The sequence below is a fragment of the Marmota flaviventris genome, chromosome 6 (genome assembly GCF_047511675.1).
Source record: "Marmota flaviventris isolate mMarFla1 chromosome 6, mMarFla1.hap1, whole genome shotgun sequence".
NCBI classification, from domain to species: domain Eukaryota; kingdom Metazoa; phylum Chordata; class Mammalia; order Rodentia; family Sciuridae; genus Marmota; species Marmota flaviventris.
In genome coordinates, this window is record NC_092503.1 from 99,073,492 (window position 1) to 99,089,644 (window position 16,153).

The window sequence follows — 16,153 nt, forward strand, 5'->3', positions numbered from 1 at the left end:
GTTTCTCAGGAAGTTGACAGAGTAAATATGAACTTGGGCATTTTAAATTTTTTTTATTATTAATTATTTTTAACAAATGTTATTTTAAAAATTTGAGTTCTACTAAGTTAAAGTTGTATAATTTTTTTCATTCAGAAAACAGTAGTGAAAGTTTGCCAGAGTAATGCATTAAAAATATTTCATTAAAAATAAAACTACTCTGGCACACAAATACCTAATTGGAAATCAACATTTTTAACATGGCAAAAAAAAATTTATATTAAAATTTTTATTTGGTTTGGAATATTTTGATGCATGGCATTTTCATTATCTTTATTTTCTTGATATTCTTAAATGTCTTATTTTGGCTTATTGTTCAGACAACAAAGTGTTTAAAAGACTAATTTTTAAAAATGGATTATTTCATTTTTGCTATTAATTTCCAGTTACATTGAAAAATTTAAGGAAATGTGGTCTAAGTAATATCTGTACATTAAGTATACTATATTCCTTTTATGACCTAATACGTAACTACATTTTATAAATGTACCATAACATTTAAAATAAATGACTTCTTTTAAAGTAGGTAGAATTATTTCTAAGAAAATACTTTTTTCACTGCTTTTTTAGTTTGTACATATGAAAATATTATGTGGTATAATTTCCCATAAGTTCCTAAACATATAATTAGAAGAAAAGTAATCTCAGCTTCCACTGGATCTCTATATCAGACAAGATAAATTAGAAATGACCTTTATATTGGCTCCTTTCAACTATTCAAAAATTAAAGAAGTTTCAAAACCTTTCCTGAATTGAAGAATATGGAACAAGAAATTTCATTTTAAAACCCAAGACCCTGATTTGCCCACATACAATCTCTTCCATAAGAAAGGAAGTGATAAAGCATTTTCTATTAGGAGACTTTTTTTTCATCAGAATTACATTAGCAATAATTTAATATAAATGCTGGAAATCTCCCTAAGGCAGAATTTGCTTGGGAAAATAAAAGAATTTGTCTTTTCACATAGAATACAAATATTGTGTAATATTTCCATTGCCTCTATAAAGTATTCATTAAGGGACTATTTGCACATAGTGAAAGAAAATTGAAGACACACAGTTGTTACTCTGTGAACTAATCTGAGACAGAAATAATGTGAGAAGAGATATGTACATGCTCAATAAAATATAAAAATTAAGTACACAATTTTCAAAAATGAAGGGAAAATTATGAACTGAGTTTTTATCCTATTCCAGATCCTGTACCAAATACTTCAGAGAGGTACTTAAACATTAGAGACCTTGTAGAGAAAAACCAACTACCCTGTACCAGTCTGAGAAGGAGCTGTTACCAAGGGGAGGTTAATATGAGAGATTCTATCAGATTCTCAAGACTATAGCCAGGTGTTCCATCACTTGCCATTAAAATCTGTTAATTGATATGGAGGCTCAAAAATACCATGTTCTGAATGTTGTGTGCAAATGATTTCAGGATAAAAAGGTAGCATACATCAGTTCCTGGCACTAGAGTCAGGCAAAGCCAGGTACCCATCTATGGAAAAACATCTGATATTTTCATAGGGATTGGTGTCCCTTTGGTGATGGCTAGTTAAAATATTATTAGGCTCCATGGTTAGTGTGTATAGATAATAGATTGGTAGTTAGATAGATGATAGGTTGATAGATAAACGGATTTTTAGATAGAGTCTCTTTGTGATATGAGAAAAATAATGTGATCAAACATGCTTACATTTCTCTGATTTCAAAAGATACCAACATTTTTATGCACAACTAAAAACTGCCACAAGCAACTACATTAAGAAAAATATTTTCATGTCATTGACCTTAAGACTCATTTCAGATGCATCAAAATGTTAAAATGTATAAAAAACTTTTGCATGATAGAATCAATGAAATATAGTAGTTCACTAATAAGAACTTTTGAAATAACTCAGTTTAAAAACTCTAACTTGTACTATTAATGTGTCATACATACACAATGGAGTTTTACTCAGCCATAAAAAAGAATGAAATTATGACATTTTCTGGTAATTGGATGCAACTGGAGACCATCATGCTAAGTGAAATAAGACAAACCCCAAATCAAGTGTTGAATGTGTTCATTCATATGTAGAAGCTAGACCTAAATAAGAAAGAAAAAAAAATGTAGGGGGAACCCATGAAAATAGAGGAAGAGGATAGAGAGGGAGGAAGGATAAATGGAAAGATGGAATTAAACAGACCAAACAATCTTATGTGTGTGTGTGTGTGTATATATATATATATATATATATATATATATATATATATATATAGAGAGAGAGAGAGAGAGAGAGAGAGAGAGAGAGTAACATATGTGTATAGGTCATATATACACATATGTTACTAAATTAAAAAAAACTATACATAGAAGAAAGACAAGAAAAAGTAGAGAAAAGGGACAGGGGGAGGGAGGAGGAGGTTATAGAGAAGTACTGGGAACTGAATTGGAGCAAATTATATTCCATACTTGCATAATTATATCAAAATGAGCACTAATATTATGTATAACTATGAGGCACTAATTTAAAAACACAGCTATTTTTATCAGTGACATTATTATTCATCATGATAAATAGTTAAGCCTTAAAGTAATGAGTATGCATTTTCATGACAAAGTTTTTAAATAAAACCCTTTTAAGAATCCATGATAAGTAGAAGAACATTTCAATGTTTTATTACTCATCTAAGATCATTACCATATATCTCATAGAATGTACATTATGAGGAAGTAGTTACCTTTTTGACAAATGTTTACAAGATCTGGAACTATTTTGCAGATTACTATGACTTATAGTAAGAGAATGGAGATAGAAGGCTAAATGAAAGCAATTTACGAAGAAATTTCAGGAAGCTGACATCATTAAATCTTCTAGTCTTGTCAGTGGTAGAAGCAAGATAAAAAGTATGGCAAATTTTGTTTTGAACTATTATACCATGAGCCAAATAAATTTTATTTCTTAAAACTCCTTCAACTATATCATCAATATTACAAATAATTTTGAATCATTCTGTTTCTTTGGTATTGTTGTTCTTTCCTGCATGTTCTTACTCCTGTCCTAGTGGAACTGTAGATTTATGACCATATAAGAGATAAATTCATATCTTGAACATACAACAAAATGTGCTAATGAAAAGAAAGAGGCAGAGGTGTTGTACTAAATTTATGGTTCCTGAGAGTGGTTATCTGCATGGGGGCAGAGTGAAAGTTTTAATAAAGGAGCCAGATCATTCATAACTCTGCTCAAAACCCTCCAGTACCTCTCCATTTTACTTATGCTAAAAGCCAAAACCTTGCAAAATCATTCAGGGCCCTAGTGATCTAGTCCTGCCCACACTTTACCCAATTTAATTTCTGGCCTCATTGCCTGTTGCTTTCCCCCTTGCACACCCCATCCTTACTGCTTTTTGACCTTGTCACTCATATTTCTTCCTCAACATTGAAAGAGATACAATTGGCTTGAGAACATTGGCTTGGTATCTCTTCCTTCAGATGTTTACTGAGAGATCCATTCATGATCTTCAGTCTAACACAGAGAGGATTTATTCTGAAGGTCAAATAGCCACCCTGACAAAATTCTAGGACATTTGGCAGCCTTACATAATCACTCCCCTCCCCCCCCAAATTCTGAAACTGTTATACAAACCTGGAATGTTAACCGATTCATTAGTTCAACTTGAATATATAATTAAAAATATGATTTCCAAAATTTTAGATACTGAATTGCTTTATTATAAAAAACCTATTCTGCATTAAAATTTCAAAAAGGTCACTAGACATGTACCACAGATTCAAAACTATGAATTGTCTGGTTTTATTTACACCACAGTGGATAAAGGTGGGAACTCCAACTAATGTAATGGGATCAAGTGCTAGGACTGGACTGTAACAAATAAGGTGCCGAAATAAGAAAGTAAGGTATGCATGTTTTTACTCACCTGCATAATTCATCATTTCTGCAGCTGTGAATTACATTGAGGCAAGTAGGGGGTGGAATTATGTTCACTGCACATGGCTTGCTGTGAAGAGCTTCTTTGGACTGCTGACAAGGTATATCAGATTGAGCACAGTCACAAAAAGCCAACATCTGGGCAACGTTAAAAGGCATATTTTGATAGAAGAACCGTATGGCTGTTTGGCAGTGTTTCACATCACACAGATCTCCATTTGTTGTGCATGCTTTAAGGTAAGGGGCCAACTGTGCATTACACACAACATCCCCTACACACGCCTCTGTCACTTCCAAACAGGACTGGATCCCGTTGAATTCTGAAAGAAATGGATATGCTCAGGTCATGAAAAAGTAAACACAAAACCATACATTTAGAATCTGCAAAAATTGTGAGACATCTATGAACAAAATACAATGATGTGCCAATGTGCCATTTTTGGCAAACATTACTTTCTTTAGAGTAAGTATGAATATCCTGAGACCTGAGCAGTGTGCTATTTGAAGCATCTATCATCTATATTGGGTATGTATTGTGATCCAGAGTGATGGGAAATGTATTGGGCCCAAACCAAGTTGTAGTAGAAAATCTCTGAATCCAAGTCTCCAAAATGTAGACAATAAATTTTCAGAACTTGCATTTGAACTATACAGCTTATGGTGAATTAATTGGCTCAAATCAAAATCATCATAGTTCTGTTGCACATTACTGGAAGCAGATAGGAATCTCAAATAAAAGTCTATGTAATTCTTCTAGCCTATGAAGATGTTCACATTCTGGAAAACACAGGTATATGTGAATACTAGCCCCATCCTCACTACTACCACATGACTACACAAACATAATTGGCCCCAAACTATTTAATTTATGTAATGAAAATATCTATGAAACAATCAAAATCTAGAATTTGGTTTCAACTGTAAAATATGTCTCAGAACATACATGAATAGCTAATGAAAGGACAATTATTGTGGAAGAAATTTTTTTATATTTGAAGTGTTACCCACATAATTTATTTTGTACTAACCTAACTTGAAGAAGTCTGATAACTATTTTTAAAGTATATTGTCCAGTTTTTTACAAGGCAGATCAAAATGATTACTTATAAACATTACCATGATAGGAAGGAGTAGTTAGATTCCATTTGAATGTATCATCCTCATTCATGTTATCTAGAAGGAAAACAAAGAAACTGTCTCATTATTTAATTTTTTCCAAATTTCCTTGGAGAATTTATAAATGAGCAATTGGGAAAAAAATACATACAAGATCCTATAACACTCATTTAACCACTGATATTGAAAATTAGGAGGGTTCAGAAGAAGAAAAGTAAACCTCTGAAACATCATTCATGTGAGTTAAACTGCTCTGCTTTGAGGATTCAATTACTTGATGATCTAAACAAATGCTAATTAATGACTAGACCATGTGCACCGAAGTAAGCAAACACTGTCTGGGGAAAGAGAACAGAAGGAATGTTGTCTGAACAACACCAAAATAATCCCATCCCAGTAAGTTCTTAATTAGATAGACATGAAATGTAAAAATTGTTTCCACGTCTGGTTACTTTAACCTCCAAGAGTTCTTGGGAATTATAATTATAGAACTGGAAAATCTCTTGAATAGAAGTGAACTCAGTTGCCATTGATTTCTAAAATCTTTCAAGAAATACCCATTGAGTCCTTCCTATGTACTGAGTCATGTCCTGAAGATGCAAATCTGCAGTCGCTGTCATTGAGCATCCCCAGAGTGTGTAAGGAAATAGAAACTAAAGCCAAATAAAACACAAGGAGCTCTAGTAGGTATATGCATAAAATGGGAAGGAAATAGATGACCAGAATTTTATTTTAAAACAAAAATTAAGTATTTTCCATTGGCTATTAAGATATTAACTTTTATGTAATGAAAATATCTATGAAACTTAATCAAAATCTAGAATTTGGTTTCAACTGTAAAGTATGCCTCAGTTGGCACAAACACCCTTTCATAACTAGTCTGTTCACCACCTGGCTATGTGTTCATTTTCCTTGCCTGACAGCCCACTGCACCTACATGATGGTACAATCAGGAAAATTCTTCCTATCCCAAATATGTCACAACCTTTCCAGACTCTGTGTGCTTTCCCATCAATTTTTGATACATATTTTTTTCATTTTTTCTATTGATTGTTTACTCAATATTTCTTGTTGAGTCTACTTTCCTGTCTCTTCATGGAAGACCTGAAGTTCCTGTCTATGTCAGTTGTCCATCTTAAATGACATCCCAAACAGATCTCAGTGAGTCACATGGTTTTTCTATAAAATAAAAAAAGCCTGGGACAGACATCTGTTATGGGTTAATACCTCTACATGGGGACTTATAGGGAGGGTTGTTCCATGCATCAAAAAGTATTGAAGAAACTACCCTTAATGGTTAAGTACGGACTCATTGGTATAAACTGAATGATTGTACCCTGCCCCAAAATTCATGTTGGAGCCCTAACCACCAGTGCAGTTGTGTTTAGAATGATGTATCCAAGATGTAATAAGGTTAAATGAGGTCATAAGAGTGGGGGGCCCTATCTGATTTGGTTAGTGACCTTATAAGAAGAGACAGTAGAATTTTCTTTCTCTCTCTCCTCCCTCAGAACACACCAAGGAAGGGTCATGTGAAGACATGGCAGGAAGACAACTGGATACCTATAAGCCAGGAAGAAAGGAGCTCTCATCTAAAGCAGATCCTACTTGACCTTAATCTGGGATTACCAGCCTCCTACGAGAAAATAAAATTTATTTCTTAAGCCACCCAGATTAGTTTTGTTCTGTTGGTCTATTCAGATGATTCAATTGTTATATGAGTGGTTGGTATCCAAAATGAAAAAGAGCTGCATTTAGTATGGGAAAATAAATTTAATTTTTGATGGTGTACTGTTTTCATACGCAATGAATAATGTATTTCAATAGATTTTCTGCATATTAAATGCAGAACTCTTATTAGGTAAACATGCAAAATGATATAGTAACTTGTGTTTCGTGCACTCCAGCAAATGAACAGTGCTTATAAGAGAAAAATAGAAGTTTGTTTGCACACTCTCATAGCATGAAGTTGGTTGGATTGTCTTGACCTTGCATAAGTATGAGGCATTTGGAAAAGCTAATGTGCGAGGAACATTCACTTATTTTTAAATATTTTAATTTGTTCTAATTAGTTATGCATAATGGTAGAATGCATTTTGACACATTGTACACAACTTCTCCTTCCTCTGGCTGAACATGGAACATTCATTTAATAAAAACAACTTTTTTAAAAACTTAAGACAAAAAAAGCAGATTCCTCAGAATTTAAACAAACAAACAAACAAAAGACCAGCTGAAGGAAGAATACTTCCTAGACTTTTACATTTTTTTCATATGATATATTTGCATGTGTGTATAAATATATATATATGTATATAAACACACACACATACACACACATAAGTATATATGCTTTTCCCAGAGGATATTTTAAATAATAGCATAATTGTTGAGAAGAAGGTAAAGGACAATAAATTCTAGGAATAAACAGAAGCAGACACCAACCATCTGAATTTTGAAATCATATACAAATGTATTAAAAATATGCACATTTCCCTCAGGTATCATCAGAATTTCTCCCATACAATTACTCCATACAAATATTTCTATTTAAATTTTATAATGTGACAAAATAAGTTAATCATAAACTAATAGATACATTTCTATGAAATGATTCATTAAATTTAAGCAGAAGACTTCTTTCTCAGAGGATATACACTAACATTTAATATAAAAGAGATCCTCAGAGGAGACTGAACAGGGTGGGGTGCAAAGGTGCATGCTTGAAATCACAGCAACTGGACAAACTGAAGCAGGAGGATGGCAAGTTTGAGGTCAGCCTAGGACACTTAGAGATATCTTCTCCCCCAAAGTAAATAAATAAATAAAAGGGATGGGATGTGGCTCAGTATATAGTGCCCTTGAGTAGTTCAATCCTGGGGGGGGGCAGAGAGAGAGAGAGAGAGAGAGAGAGAGAGAGAGAGAGAGAGAGAGAGAAGAGAGAAGAGAGAGAGAGAGAGAGAGAGAGCCTGAAACCATGGAAGAAAGAAGAAGATAAAAGGCTGGTATCTTGGAAACCTAGATTTTCTCCCAGCTTATTTTCCCTTTCTTGTTACCTTGCTGCTACCTATGTCCCATATGGAACACACCGTGTTTTCCTTAGAGAATGTTTGTATCTACCTTGTCAGTTTTACAGCTTCCAAAATATTGTTCACCCATGTAAAAAAATTGTCCTTCTCTGAATTTTATGCTGATTATCTTATCAAATACTAATTTCAAACTCTTGCCCTGATATTCATCACTGATGTCAATCTTCTTCTCCACCTCAAATCTTGTCATTGTGCTGGCTTACTTCTGTGCCCTTTGGAAAAAAAATCTCATCTACCACCTTACTTCATAATTCCCTATGATCTTCACCTGCCCTCCAAATATGTCACACCAGTAATTCAACTCTAAACTTGACTTTTACTTGAATTTCTCTATTTTTGATTACAAATATGAATTATTCTACTATCTTCAAAAAACTTCCCCTCATTTAATCTGTATATGTACCTCCGGGAATTTTGTCTTCATATTTCCTTCCAATCTTTTAAACATCTCCTGAATTCACTGACAGTTTCCATCCTAGATATATACACTAATAGGTGAACTTCGTCACTGTTATCCCCTCTTTATTTTCTTATTAGTTCCTCAGTGTAACTACAGCCTTATACATTTATACTGTTTAGTTTTCTCATAGAAACATCATATGATATGCAAACAGGTATCCCTGCAAAAATAAAAATGGCCCATAAAATTCTTCTAATATATAGTATTTCATATGTCATCAAACATTATGCATTCAACTCAAGCTTACTATCTTACCATTTCCTTCATCATTCTCATAAGATGGCCTTGATTCACATTTAATGCTGAAAGTAGAGCCTTTAGTTGGGAACCACTTTGAGCTAGAGGGTAGAGCTGGAAAATGTCATGTGCATTCCATGAGAGTAGAGACTACATCTCGCTGTCTTATTTTTCCACTTAATGGCACTTGATAAGCATGATTCAAATGTATTGCATGGGTATTATTCACCACTTCATCCATGAATAATCAATTTTACCACCATCTCTGAATCATGCACATCAGCATACATATCTTATATTTTTCATCTTGAAAAAATCTCCTCTTTACAATAACCTTCTTTCAAAAAGTATCCTTAGTTTCTGCCTCCAATTTCCCTCCTCCTATTTCCTTACAGACTCTTTAAACTCCACCTTCAATCCTGTCATTGTGCTTTCCACTCCACACATGTTTTCATCAAGGTCATCTGTAACCTCCACGTTGTCAAATGCACTTAGTGTATTTTTGGTCCTGAATATCTGTATCACATCATGGAATCCTCTGGATCTTTCATTTCTCCTTTGGAAACTTCCTATACTTGACTTGATTTCCTGCCACCATTCTTCCTTGTTTTACCCTCTCTCTCTCTCTAGTATATCCTTCTAGGTTTTTACTGCTCCTTTCTCTTCTCCCATACCAGTGAATGCTGCAGCATCCCAGAGGTCATGCACCTATTGCTTTTTCTCTTATTGATCAACTAATATCAAAATATGTCCAAAATTTGATAGCATCTCAACCTGCTGCCAATCTGCTCCAAGATACCATGCATGTCTTCATTAAAGTCATCTAGTCCCATAGTCTTATATGCCATCTAGAAGTGAATGATGACTCTCTCAGTATCTTCTTACTGTACAGATCTCACATCCATATGCTATATATAGAATTTAGACATAAATTCCGTTATGTATGATTTCCTACTAGATACCTTTGCTTAGATATCTCATAAACATTTCAGACTTAAAATGACCAGCTCTAACTCCCAAAGCCTCCTTTGTTCCCAACTAAAGCTTCTTCCAGGAGCTGTTCCTGTATTTGTTAATTAAAATAAAGCCAGCAGATCCTTATAAGTACTCAAGACAAAAACTTGGGAGTCAACTTTGATTCTTTTTCTGAAGTTCTATAAGATCAAGTAATATCAAAATATGTCCAGAATCACACATTTTCCCATACTGGATCATCCTCCATCATGTTTTGCTACCTTATTTTAAAAGCCTTCTACCTGGCTTTCCTACTTAGGTCTTTGCTTCTCTTAGTTTTCAAACAAACAACAACAAAGATCCTATTAAAGATTAAAACTCAGGCCATGCCTCTCTCCCGACCAAAACCTTCCATGATTTACTATATGACTTAGAGTAAGAGCCAAGGTTTTGAAATAACCTACAAATACAATGTGATTTTGCACCTGTTATGCTTCTGATTTCCACTCCTGCACCTCTCTCGCTTGCTCTTTCAATTCTAACTACAGTGTCTCTGCTTGTCCAAACACTAAACACATTCACAATTCCAGACTTTTTAACTCACTGGTTTTTTTTTTTCTGCCTTAACTATTCTCTCCCCCAGATACCCACATGGTGCATTTCCTTCTCTTTTGAAATATTTATTTAAACATTAATTTCCTCAAAGAACCTCTCTGACCACTCCATTAAAATTACAAACCACCTACTCAGATCTCTTTTCCCCCTACATGTTTTATCATTCTTTTTAGCACTCATTGCTGCTTAAAAATATACCTTAAAACCTTTATCCTGTTAATTTTCTCCAGGTTACACAGCAGATGCTGAGGTGCACCACTCAGCTCCCCTGGGTGAACTAGGTACTAGTGTTTCCCACATCCTAGGTGTGTTGTTGGGTGATAGGTCACCCCCATACTTTTCCAATCATTGCCTTCCTCTAAGGGAAGTAGTCATAACAGGTCACAGACTTTTCCAGGTACAAAGGACCAGGTCCCTTGAATCTGTAACTCTGAAAGTCCATTCCTGGAACAAAGCTTTCTGTGGAAGCAGTTAAGTTAGTTCTCCAGAGTAACCATATTTCGTTTCTACCTCACCTTCCATCTAACTCTGTGTCTTCTTTTTAGCTTTGGCTCCTACGGGTGCACCTCAATACATTTCCGACATGTAAACCTCTGTCTCTGTGTCTGTTTCCAGGGAAACTGGTACAGACACTCCTGGAGTCAGAATGCAAGCTCCTGGAGAGCAGTGATTTTTGTTTCACTTACTCTTTTATCCTAGGACTTAGAATATGGCCTGTGGCAATCACAATAAATAAACGATCATCACTTACCACATTTAATCCTTTTATTTAATATTTAAAATCCTCTGAAACATAGCATGGTCCTTCAATGAAGGACATATTTGTTTTTAAATCCTATTGCATAGGACCTAACACACTGTAAATGTCTCCTATTTGTTCAACAAATGAATGAATGAAATTAACATTATGCCAAAACCTCAAGACACGTTTTCTCTTTCTTTGTAGTCCCGTTTGGACACAGTTGTGGTATTGAGCTTTCCAATTTTAGTTTTCTAGGAAAAACACAGAAATGATAGAGTTGGAATGAGAAGCCAAATATTTTCCCTCATTTTTGTGATTATACTGATTACTGCTAATTTTGATTTTGTGAATACCAACCTAAAGCTGTGTCTTCACTGAACCCATCCTCAGCGTCTTCACTTAAGGTGGGGACTTGATTCATTTGAGCATCCTGCATACAAATGTCTTCAAATAAACTTTTCCAAATTTGAGTACAGTCTACTTTGGAAGGGTCACTGCATGGACACTTCCATAAAATCATTTCTTTCAGCCTTTCTCTTAATGCTGCACACAGTTGTCTTCCACCCAGGCTCTTGCATTGTTCTGTCTCTCTGCCACACGTTTTCTTAAAATTCTCATAAAACATAGTGCACTGTTCAGATTCCTGACAGACATTGGCACAGTCAGTCTTCTGTTCAGCCATTAACGATGTGTCTTTCTTATGGAACCACTGAGTAGTATTTGACTTGGAAGCCAAATCGGAGGACAGTATTAACTCTCCTATAAATGAAGAACAACTAAAAATGAAATAAATCCATGTATTTATAACTCTTCAATATGCTTTTAATAAAGCATATAAACATATTTTTTATAAATATCCCAATACCCCTTGTCTTTCAAAAATCAGTGGGAAATTACTTCAAAGAAGCAGTTACAAATGACGTTGAATTTTTAAAGTTGAAAAACTGAACAAAATAATTTAGAGTTTGCATAAACAACATAATGTTAATGCTCATTTTTAATGGTATTTTGTCCTTTCCATTTACTGTCTGTCTTTTCATTACATCTTCATGGTTAATAAAATCATTTAACTTATGTACAAGGCAATCCATTATTTCTTACACAAATTTTTATGAATTTCCATTTTCTCCCACAAATGTGCCTTTACTAAAGTGTTTCTCTATCCATGCAAAGTCAATTTAGACATTTTTTGTAATTCCTCTGTCCCTCATGAAATGAATTATGTAGATATACTGTTTGTCTATTTTAAAATTTCTATACGTACACCTTGTACATGGTAAGGTAAGACTTTTTGGCCCATACTCAACAGCAATTTATGCCCCTTGGTGGTTCTACTGCCTTCATTGAGAACACATCTTCTATTAGAAAGACCCAATAAGCCTAGAATTGTATAAATTTTATATGAAGAAGATAGGGAGAGTAACTTCAGCACAAGATTCTTAGTAGATTTACAGGCTTTTTTTTTTTTTTTTTGTCTACTTCTAAAATGTCTTGCCTTCCTCTGAGGCACTTCAAGAAGACTTCCATGTCATATGTAGTGGGGCAGGCCTGTAATCTCAGTGACTGAGGAAGCCAAGGCAGAAGGACAGCAAATTCAAGCCCAGCCCCAGCAGTTTAGCAATATTTGTTTTGAAATTTTAAAATGAGGGGGCGGGGGTAAAAGCTGGGGATATAGCTCAATGGCAGAGCACTATTGTGTTCAAACCCAGAACTGGGAATGAATGAATGAATGAATGAATGAATAAATAAATAAATAAATAAATAAAAGACTTCTACTGCAATGCTTCTGAGACTTTAGTATTCTTCCTCTAGCCATTCATTCTTGTCTTCGGGATGTCTGCTCTTCTTGTACTTTTAAGTTAAATTTTTTTTCTATTAAATGAGTGTTCCCACACATTAGTTTTTCAAATGCCTCATACTTATGCAAGATACAGACAATATGACCACCTTCATGTTATAAAAGTGTGTAAGTACAAACTTCCATTGCACTCTGCTAAGCACTGTGCAGCCTCAATTGTGCATGTGTTTTTGCTACTCGACCATTTTCCACCTTTACTAATAAGACCTCACAATGAATCATTATATTTTATAAATCAGAGTCCTAAATAAGAACAGAGACCATCTCTTAAATCCCTAATAGCTAGCATGTCCAGGCATTCATGTACAAGATGTAGGTAATTTAATGCTACCCTGATATAATTCACTCTCTTATATTGGTAATTATATATTTTGATATGAAATAAAATGTAAAGCTACCTAAATGTCAACATATTTGATAATATATACTTGTAATATAACTGAATATTTGTAACAAAATAATTAAAATTTGTATATAAAATATAGTATAACTATATATGTATATGTATATAGCCACTTTAAATTAAATATCCTGACTAAATATAAATTTTGCTCAATGTTGTCAGATACTCAAGAGCAGGGACTATCTCATCTAGAATCATATTCCTCAGAGTTTATACAACATCTACATATATAAATTGAGTAAAAAATATCTTAGATACAAGACTTAGATGCTCAAAATAGTTAATGAATTTTAATATTTACATCATATATTTATTGATCATTTTCTATCTTTCAGAAACTTTATTGGGAGTTTTACCATATTAAAAAAAAACAGAAATGCCAAAACCAATTTTTCCAAGAATATGTATATGCTGGGGAACATTTTGGTAAAGCAAAAGAAAGAAAGAGAGGTCAAGGCTTCGTGGAGAATGCTGCAGCTAATACAGAAGGAATGCTAAAATTTCAGTGTTTATTTCCTTTACTATTTTAAGCTGAAATATCAGCAATCCCTTGAATATGCCTTCCAAACCTAACAATCAAGTCAGGTCTATCATGAAGTGCATTTGTGAAATTGTTTAGGTCTTCTTTTCTATCTCATAGTTCTAAGGTTTTTGTAGGACTGGTTTATCAATATTTCCACATTGCAGGGTTTAATAAATTCCATGTGGGAAAAGTGGTTTTAGCATGATAGTTGATTTCATTTTAACTGCTCTCTACTTGTATATATGTGCTTAACTGATAGCAATATTTTATCCTAACTTGGTGTGATATAAATGATGATTGAGATAGAAATGTTTCAATTTCTTGAAACAAAACAATATTTTGATAAATATTTCAACATGCTTACATTTCTGACTAATTCAATCTAAAACTGGTAGAGATCCCTATTTAGCAAACTAATGTCATTCACAGGACCTGTCCTATTTAATGTCTCCTTTTAATTGCTAACTATTTTCTGGGTCCCCTCTTTTACTAGTTTAAAAAAATTAACAGTAGTTTCTTTTCCTACCGTTAAAAACTTCCTTTTGGTCTCTCTAACTAGATTATGACATTGTTACTGAAAATACTTTTCTTCTCACTTCTCACTTCTCCTTTCCTAATGAATTTATTTTCCTTTGTGTTTTTATCTGCTCATAAGTCTTTAACTTCAAAATTTGTGCCTCTATTTTATATTTTTCTTCTCAACTCAAAATCTCTGTTTCCAAATACTAGTTGAATAAGGCATGTTCTATTACTTCTTTATTTTCAATTTTATTTTTAGCATGGGAAACTTCATAAAAAATTATAAACATTCCTAATTTGAATGTTCCAAAGAATGTTTCAGAAAAAAAATGTTTCCAAATATAATGATATTTTTGTTCCCAATCCATAATTTCTTCTTTATTTTTATTTCATTGTAATCGCTTTGAATATCATGTTTAGTACATTTTCTTCTCCCACTATTCAGCTGGTCACCAGTTCCTACTAATTATAACTCATAGACATACTTAAAATATCCCCTCTCCTTATAATTCTCAGCACATGTGTTAGTTTAGGCATGTGACACTGTTATGGTTTGGATGTGAGGTGTCCCCCAAAAGCTCATGTGTGAGACAATGCAAGAAGGTTTAATGGTGAAATGATTGGATTATGACATCCTTAACCAAATAAGTGAATTAATTCTATGATAGGGATTAACTTAGAGGTAACTGAAGGTGGGTAGGGTGGGGCTGGAAAAGATGAGTCATTAGAGGCATTCCTTTGGGGTATATTTTTGGTGAGCTGACCTTAGTCTATCTCTCTTCTTCCTGATCATTATGTGAACCTCTTCTCTCTACCACATTCTTCTACCATGATGTTCAGTCTCACCTGGGGCCCTAAGGAATGAAGCTGTCCTCCTGTGGAATGAGACCTCTGAAACCGTGAGCTCCTGAATAAACTTTTCCTCCTCTATAGTTTTTTCTGGTAGGGTCTTTTAGTCACAGTAGTGAAAAAGGTAACTAAAACAGATGCCTAGCCACCAATTTTTTTTTGATGCTTTTTAATTTATGTCCTGCTTGCATCTTTCTCTCCCTTCCATTCCATCTTCTGCCTTACAACCTTATCATTTGGAAAGCTGATTCTTCATTCCTCTGTTTAAAATCGATAACAGATCCTCATATCAAAGGTTTAAAGCCTAATCTCATTAGAAAGCTATAAGTTCAGCTTGCCTCATTTTTATTAACATCTGGTTTCTTTCCAACATTATATCCTAATACTTTTCCATTCTACAATCCAACTTAACAAAAGATTTGTTGCTCTCCAAATGTGCTCTGCTTCATTGTATTTCCTCTATTTTAAAAATCCATTTTGTTTGTCTCCCTAAAGGACACAGTTCACCCTAAAAGGCTATGTCTGCCACAATTTTTTAAAAATATTTTTATAAAATAAAAATTGCAAAGTGGTGCTTAAGGACTGGCATATCTCCAGCCCTTTTTAATATTTTATTTAGAGACAGGGTCTCACTGAATTGCCTTAGGGCCTCACTAAGTTGATGAGGCTGACTTTGAACTTGAGATCCTCCTGCCTCAGCCTCCTGAGCCACTGGAGGAACAATCTATGACTGCAATTCTGTGAAGCCTTGTGGGTCACCATTATTTCTTCCTATATGACTTTGAATATTTTTATTGTGTGTGAATATGTGCATGAATAT

At 34.0% G+C, this 16,153-nt stretch overlaps 1 protein-coding gene across 1 annotated transcript in view; it reads right to left on the reverse strand.

The window, feature by feature from the left end:
• Positions 1 to 16,153, reverse strand: part of Gfral (GDNF family receptor alpha like) — a 58,509-nt gene that overhangs the window by 34,729 nt on the left and 7,627 nt on the right. The window contains exons 4-5 of the mRNA XM_071613807.1: positions 11,539 to 11,940; positions 3,958 to 4,288 (exon numbers count right to left, since the gene is read on the reverse strand). Of these exons, the coding sequence (XP_071469908.1) occupies positions 3,958 to 4,288; positions 11,539 to 11,940 (733 nt within the window). The remainder of the gene's footprint in view (positions 1 to 3,957; positions 4,289 to 11,538; positions 11,941 to 16,153) is intronic.